Raw genomic sequence first — 7,743 nt, forward strand, 5'->3', positions numbered from 1 at the left:
CCTCCTCCTCCTCCGCCGCCGCGCCGCTACCGCCGGCCTGGCATCGCCCCGGGAAACCGGCGACCGCCGTCCGCTCCGGCTGCCACACGCACGCACACACCCACCCGGATCTCGGCGATCCCTGTCCCACTCGGGACAGCCGGACTCGCGTTACCAGGCGACGGGGTCTTGCGCGTTTCTCTCCGCAGCTTCTCACACCTGCCCACCGCTCCGCCCTGCGAGTCTAGCGGCCTCACAGGCAGACAGACCCCGGGGTCACGGTTTTCCACCGCCGGACCGGACCCTCCCCTGCGACACAGCTGCGCTCCGCACCCGGAAACGGTGGTCAGCGGTGAGGGTTTTCCGCGTTAAATACCAGCCATAGTAAAATACAGACTACGTCTTAATAGTCTCGTCCACTCGTGGCTAATTTTTCGTAGTGGCTGCCGTAGTCTTATTTTTCTCTTTTTTTATTCTTAATAAATGTGTAAACCAATTGCTATTGTATTCACTCCGTCCTTAATTCGCATTAAGAAAAAACTACAAATCCCAGATTGCCAAACGCTTTCTACGGTCGTGTTTGCGTGGCAGGATTTCTGGGACATGTAGTCAATTTTAAATGTCATGTGACAAATGTGATCTTGAACACGTTTTTGGTGCAATTATTTTTAAAACATACACAACTGGACAGTTTCTGAAATGACAGGTTTTGTATTTGAAAAATTGTCCGAATATGCCGCATTAACAAAATTAAATGAAGAGTTATTTTGAATTACTGGTCATGTCACAGCGAAGAGATTGTTAATAAAGTTTGGTTTCCCTGCGCATGTACTGTTTGACCGGAAGTTACAAGCGTGTGTTGTTGGTAAGGTAGTCGTTCGAAATGTTACTTATAATGTCTACAATACTTGTTTTAAAAATGAAATTAATACATTTTTACAACTGTAAATGTATGTGAATAGTTTGGGTGCTTGTACATGCTATTTAAGGTTTGCTAAGTTTGGTAGCTTTTAAGATAAATTTGTTTCTAGATTCGGGACACCTCGTTGTTACTTTTTAAAAATAACATTTCACTGTGAGATTTGTAATTATCTAATAAGGGAGTGTTCTTACAATGTAACCTTTGTTTTAGGAATTATAAAATTACTTCATTTTAACAAATAAGATATTAACAAATCCTCTCTGTAATCAATATTAGCGCCCTTCGATCTTCACGTAACTATTTGTGACCTTTCCGGTTTAAAAATTATTCAGTGACCGAAACGTCTGCGTGTAATGTTTTAGATTAAGTGTGAGAAAGGCATCGACTTTAAACTGTTTGTCCACGGTTTTTAATTAATTACGGTACGTTACAGATGTATTAAGTTGCGTTATCCATTAATTACTCGTTAATCACTACTTGTTGGTGTTCTGGCGGGGCTGTGCAGCTCCTTCTCAAACCCCCGATAGTTCACCATTAAATCGCGGGTTTCTGAAGCTTATGAAGTTTCTTAGTGATAAGATAAGCATCTGCTGGTTCTCTGGTTCCAACGATCCTCTGTTTTGAAGTTCAGAGCCCTGAACGTTAACCGCGGATTAAAACGCTGCTGTAAATGTGGATTAAACTTTAATTCAATGTATTTATAGGCCCGATCGTCAAGTCATCGTCTGTCGTCCTCCAGTCCTGCGCCAGTGGCCAGTGGAGAGCTGTGGAAAGCGAGCAGAGGAACTGCCCCCAGCTCTGCCGGAGGTCCCTGTTGTGGGGAAAGTTTTCCCACAGCCGTGTTTATTGTGAGTTCACCTTGTCCGTTTTTCAGGAGGTGTCTTTTTTTTTTTCAGCAGCCATATCACCCTGCGGCTCCCAGCTGGCAGCCCCACTGGAGCCCAGCAGGTGTGAGCCTGGCCAGTACCTGGAGGGGAGACTCCTGGGAAAGCTGAGGCTGCTGCTGGAAGAGGTGTTAGTGGGACAAGTAGGCCCTAATGCATCCCTCAGATGAGAAGTAAAACCGAGGTTCCGACTGTGGTCATTAAAAATCCCATCACATTTTTCAAAAAGAAAAATGTTACCCCAGTGTCCCGGCTAAATTCCCCCCTGGCCTTTACCCATCATGGCCTCCTGATAATCCCCCTCTCTGAACTGGCTTCATCACTCTGCTCTCCTCCCCACTGAGAGCTGGTGTGTGGGGAGCGGACTGGCGCATCACCCAGGTGGGGGTACACACTGGTGGTGGTGGAGGGGATCCCCATGACCTGTAAAGCGCTTTGAGTGGAGTGTCCAGAAAAGCGCTATAGAAGTGCAATGAGTGATTATTATTTTTCCTGAGTGGGGCGCCGCGGGGTCCCATCTGTGTGGTGGGTTGTTGTTGTTGTTGTTGTTGTTGGTGGTGCTGGACTGGTGGAGCAGTGAGAGTCTGACCAGTGTCTCCCCCCACCCCACCCCCCCAGGGCCCGGTGTTTTACCCGCGGCCGAGCGAGAGAGAGCGTGTCCCTGAGCCCGCGCGCCCGCCAGGATGGATTTCCAGCACCGGCCGGGGGGGAAGACGGGGAGCGGGGGGGTCGCCTCGGCGTCGGAGAGCAACCGGGACCGGCGCGAGCGCCTGCGGCAGCTGGCCCTGGAGACCATCGACATCAACAAGGACCCCTACTTCATGAAGAACCACCTGGGCTCCTACGAGTGCAAACTGTGCCTGACGCTGCACAACAACGAGGTGAGCGGGCGACCTGCGAGCACAGCGCCCCCCGCTGTCCCGGCCTGGGGTTAACGCCGCTGCCTCGCTGTGCTTTGTTTTTCAGGGTAGCTACCTGGCGCACACGCAAGGGAAGAAGCATCAGACCAACCTGTGAGTGGAGCTCATGTTCTTTGGTTGTGTGTGTGTGGAGCTGTCAAAGCGTCCGTCTCCTTCAGCCCGTCTCTTTCACTCTGACCCGTCTCGGCTGCTGTCTGCCTGCGTCTGTACGTCTGCGTGCCTGTGTCCTGCAGACCCTGCTCTGACCTGTCTGTCTCTCTGACCTGTGTTAGTGTGAGTGTCGGCTTGGCTCACTGTCTGTTTACTTGCCTGTGCGTCTCTCTGTCTCTGCCTTTTTGTCTGAGTGATCATGTCTCTCTGGCCCTGCCTGTATCTGCTGTGGGTCACCCTGTCTCTCTGGCCCTGCCTGTGGGTGACCCTGTCTCTCTGCCTGTGGGTGACCCTGTCTCTCTGGCCCTGCCTGTGGGTGACCCTGTCTCTCTGGCCCTGCCTGTGGGTGACCCTGTCTCTCTGGCCCTGCCTGTATCTACTTGTGGGTGACCCTGTCTCTCTGGCCCTGCCTGTGGGTGACCCTGTCTCTCTGGCTGTGGGTGACCCTGTCTCTCTGGCCCTGCCTGTATCTGCCTGTGGGCGACCCTGTCTGGCTCTCTGCCTGTGGGTGACCCTGTCTCTCTGGCCCTGCCTCTCGATCTCAGTGCGAGACGAGCAGCCAAGGAGGCGAAGGAGGCCCCAGCCCAGCCCGCGCCGGAGAAGGTGAAGGTAGAGGTGAAGAAGTTTGTGAAGATCGGGAGGCCGGGATACAAAGGTGAGGCATAGCCCAGCATCCCCTGCCTCCGGGTCTGGAGACTCCCGACCCAGTGGATCTGTCCGTGCAGGCGAAGCAGATGCAGTTTGCCAAAGGAGGGGGTCCCCATAATTCTCCTGAAGAAAGTGTCAAACTGGAATTTCCCCTTACTGAGTGGGGTGTTACTGCTTGTCATCAGAGAGTTTTTGGGTTGGGGTACAGCTGGTGTGAGAAGTCAGGCCTCTTGAGATCCCCAAAAATGTTTTACTAATCCCTTACTTTAAAATTATGACCAGAAATATTGGTAGAGATGTCAAATAAGCCTTATAATGAATAGCAAAATAAAGCCCAACAGAAAAGATTAATTTTCAGCCTTCTCCTTCTGCTGATGCTTTGCATTTTGGTAAGAGATTCAATGCTGTCACTCTAGAAAAGGGTACAAAACAATTCTTCTTCTTTTTTTGCAATAAATTCTTAATGTAAAAATGACATAGCTCTAAATATTTCACTGTCAAGATTTAAGAAGAGTGAGAATACCTTCTGTAAGGCTTAGAGGATGAATATTAGCACAGAATCTGCATGTTGCATACCACTGAGTCTCTAAAATGCTTATTTTCTTATGTTTTTAATTAATAATGGAAACTAAATATTCTTTCCCTACAGTGACAAAACAGAGGGACCCAGAGACTGGTCAACAGAGTCTCCTTTTCCAGGTAGGATTGAACAGACCAACTCTCAGCTCTGTTTATCCACCTGCATCCCTAAGAGCAGGAATGGTATATAGTGTACTCTCCAGAGTCTCTGCTGACCCCTCAGCGCAGGAGTGGTACACCCCAGTCTCTGCTGACCCCTCAGTGCAGGAGTGATACAGCAGACACACTGACCCCTCAGCGCAGGAGTGATACAGCAGAGACACTGACCCCTCAGCGCAGGAGTGATACAGCAGAGACACTGACCCCTCAGCGCAGGAGTGATACAGCAGAGACACTGACCCCTCAGCGCAGGAGTGATACAGCAGAGACACTGACCCCTCAGCGCAGGAGTGATACAGCAGAGACACTGACCCCTCAGCGCAGGAGTGATACAGCAGAGACACTGACCCCTCAGCGCAGGAGTGATACAGCAGAGACACTGACCCCTCAGCGCAGGAGTGATACAGCAGAGACACTGACCCCTCAGCGCAGGAGTGATACAGCAGAGACACTGACCCCTCAGCGCAGGAGTGATACAGCAGAGACACTGACCCCTCAGCGCAGGAGTGATACAGCAGACACACTGACCCCTCAGCGCAGGAGTGATACAGCAGAGACACTGACCCCTCAGCGCAGGAGTGATACAGCAGAGACACTGACCCCTCAGTGCAGGAGTGATACAGCAGACACACTGTGAGCTCCCTGTCTCCCCAGATCGATTACCCCGAGATCGCAGAAGGCATCGCCCCTCGTCACCGGTTCATGTCGGCGTATGAGCAGCGAATCGAGCCCCCTGACCGGCGCTGGCAGTACCTGCTCCTGGCTGCCGAGCCCTACGAGACGATCGCCTTCAAGGTGTGCGGGGGGGGGACGGGCGTTGGACGGGTCATTGATGAGTGGTCATTGAGACTCCGGAAAGTTCCAGTTCTGGGTTTAGGGATTTAGGAGATATACGGTCTTGGGGAGCAATTAACTTTAGTAGCATAAAAGCCATTATGCTCCTTGTCTTGTCTCTTTCTACGTTCTTTTTAAAAAGTAATGTAACCTGACAGAAATCGCTTGTTTCTGCTTGTTGTGTTGGCTTACAAAGAACAGCCTGCAGCCCGAGCTTTTGTCCCAGCCTTGACCTTCTCACCTACATATTTCACTCACTTGGTGAAGGATAAAAGTGTTTTCGGTGGTTTTTACACTTGTTTGCCCCTGGTTGCTGAGGAGAGGCCTGAGAAGGAGACTCGGGTTGGTCCCCAGTTAATCAAACTGATCTGATTTGCCCTCAGGTGCCCAGCAGGGAGATAGACAAGGGCGAGAACCGTTTCTGGACACACTGGAACAGAGAGACCAAGCAGGTAAGGGACACGCACCTGGCAGGTGGACCTAAAGGCAGAGTAATGTTTAAGACTGGGTTTTAATGTTTTAATGGGACATCAGGGCAGTAGCTCTGGTGGTCTGGCTGTGCCCAGTGTCTGTATTAACCGCCTGTGTCTCTCTCTGTCTCCAGTTCTTCCTGCAGTTCCACTTCAAGATGGAGAAGATTCTGCCCCCTTCCAATGGCCCGGTGCCCCCGATGGGAGTGAAGAGACCCCCTCCCCTGATGGGAGGGATGCCTCCCCGGCCCCCGCCCAGCGAACCCATGCCCCCCCCTCCACCGGGAGGGATGCCCATGCCCCCCCTGCCCCCCGGTGCACCTGCTCCCCCTCAAATGCCCCCCCAGCTGCCTCCTGCCCCAGGCATCCCCCCTCCTGCGCCCATGCCCCCCCTCCTGCGGCCTCCCCTGCCAGCCGAAGGCCCCGGGGGTCTGCCCCCACCTCCGCCAAGTGCCCCATAGTGCCTCCCTCTCCCCCCGGATCCTCTCCCTGCCCCCACCCTGCACTCCCACCCCACATCCCTCTGTGTTTTCCACACCAGCCCTGTTCACTGCGGCCCCTTGACCACACTCCTCCTCTGTCCTGCGTCTGGAACTGGCCTGCGGGGCCGTTTGCCCTCGTCTCTCGTTTTTATTTCCCCAGAATAAATTTTTTTTTAGAAAAAACTTCCAAGCTGTGAGAGCCTGTTCCTAGTTCCCACAAGGCAGGGACTCACCTCTGCAGTTGTGTTGATTGAGATGTGGGGACTCGTATGAAAGTCCTTCCAGGCGCTCCTGCATCGCACACCGGGTTATTTTCCCCTCTAATTGGTGTCCAGGTGCGTGTGGCTGACCGCCGGGTCCGGGGTCTGTGTGGCAGGTGGTCAGACTTGTGCCTCTGTCCCTGGCTCGGAGTTGCCCAGAGGCTGGGGTGCCCGAGACTCCTCAGGAGTGTGGGTGAGCCCCATATTCGGACACTGCTCCGAGCCCCCCCCTCCGTGACCAGGCCTCTCTAAGCTGTGTGGCACAATGGCCAAGGTGCTGCCAGAGCTCGTTAGGCCCTGATTGCTTAATTATGTACACAGCTGGCCTTCGTGATCCCTTTAATTGCATTGACTGAGCAAAAGGGGGATGTTAACTTTTTCACCCAGGGAAATTGGATGACCAGTCACTCCTTTTTTCTTATAAATGATGTCAAACCTCATTGTAAGGTTAAGCTCTGACCCCCCACTGGAATTATTCATATATAGTGTTGGTGTCCTGAATCACTATACAACCCTGGAGTTGCTGGGAAAACAAGCTCGGCCAAAAGGGGGAAACAACGTGTACCCAGACTCCGGGGGTGCAGCTGTGCTTGACCACCGGAACAGGAGAGGCCCCCGAGGAGGGAGTCGGACACGGTACCCGGCGGACCGCTTCGAGAATCGAGCCGCACAGAACCCGACACCCCAGCAAAACCAGACCCCAGCTTTCCATTGTCTCGCCTGGCAGGTGACTGGGATTTAAACCAACTCCCGTGGGTTAAACTGGTGGCACCTCGCTCCTCTTTTTAGCCCTACATCTGTAAATGCATATAGAGCGATGTTGGTGTTCATATACCTTTTCTCTTTGACCGCGGCGATGTCTGAACTATAGATGTGAATTTCCATAATTTCATTTTTGATACCCTGAAAGGCCTCGTACAATTAATCAAACGAACCGAGTGTAGCGATCGTAATTGACACGCCTGCACCGTTATTCTGAACAAACATGGCGTCATAAGACCGTAAAGTGAGCTCTTTTAACAGAAGTGAACTCCAGAAGTCAAAACTTTAATTAGACTCAATCGAAAAGACAGGGCACAAGTCGTACTCCCACTTGGGGCTCATCTCTCCGACAGCGAGCGACTTGATCAAGCGCTGCCTGTCCTTGAGCAAGCAAGTTGTGAAAGGGGCGTTGTGTTACAGGTTCTGACTGCTGTGAAGTCTCTATTTATTTATCATAGATGCGTAAAGGCCCAGAAGGTCCATTTATTTTAAAGGTTAATAGAAGATTGCTTATTTACTCGGCTTTAATTTTATGAAGTATCAGCAACTGAGGTTTTTGTTTTTTGACAGCAATAATTGGGTTGCTCATTTCAGGAGGGCATTTTAATCTTTGTCTGAACTCAAATCTGGATAGCCTTTACATTTATAATGAGAAGCCGCAGAAAGTAGATGTAATAAACATCTTGTGTCTCAT

General features: G+C 51.6%; 1 protein-coding gene across 2 annotated transcripts; it reads left to right on the forward strand.

Moving 5' to 3' along the window:
* The first annotated feature begins 241 nt into the window (after positions 1-241).
* sf3a2 (splicing factor 3a, subunit 2) lies at positions 242-6,213 on the forward strand. 2 transcript variants are annotated; one of them, XM_015365398.2, is made up of 9 exons: positions 242-331; positions 1,606-1,749; positions 2,404-2,666; positions 2,752-2,798; positions 3,401-3,510; positions 4,153-4,202; positions 4,896-5,036; positions 5,459-5,527; positions 5,680-6,213. In XM_015365398.2, exons 3-9 carry the CDS (start codon positions 2,469-2,471, stop codon positions 6,004-6,006), a joined length of 942 nt encoding a protein of 313 aa, XP_015220884.1. In that variant the 5' UTR covers positions 242-331; positions 1,606-1,749; positions 2,404-2,468; the 3' UTR covers positions 6,007-6,213. The 2 variants fall into 2 exon arrangements, with proteins under 2 accessions (XP_015220884.1, XP_006640127.1); XM_006640064.3 differs by lacking the exon at positions 242-331 and adding an exon at positions 767-844.
* Positions 6,214-7,743: the final 1,530 nt, after the last annotated feature.

Source organism: Lepisosteus oculatus, chromosome 29 (assembly GCF_040954835.1).
Source record: "Lepisosteus oculatus isolate fLepOcu1 chromosome 29, fLepOcu1.hap2, whole genome shotgun sequence".
Classification (NCBI taxonomy): domain Eukaryota; kingdom Metazoa; phylum Chordata; class Actinopteri; order Semionotiformes; family Lepisosteidae; genus Lepisosteus; species Lepisosteus oculatus.

Excerpts from the sequence above, each read along its gene's own strand:
- sf3a2 (XM_015365398.2), top strand. The coding sequence starts at position 2,469 with ATGGATTTCCAGCACCGGCCGGGGGGGAAGACGGGGAGCGGGGGGGTC. Across the intron at positions 2,799-3,400 it reads AAGAAGCATCAGACCAACCT|TGCGAGACGAGCAGCCAAGG; the intron begins GTGAGTGGAGCT and ends TCTCGATCTCAG. Across the intron at positions 5,037-5,458 it reads ACGAGACGATCGCCTTCAAG|GTGCCCAGCAGGGAGATAGA; the intron begins GTGTGCGGGGGG and ends ATTTGCCCTCAG.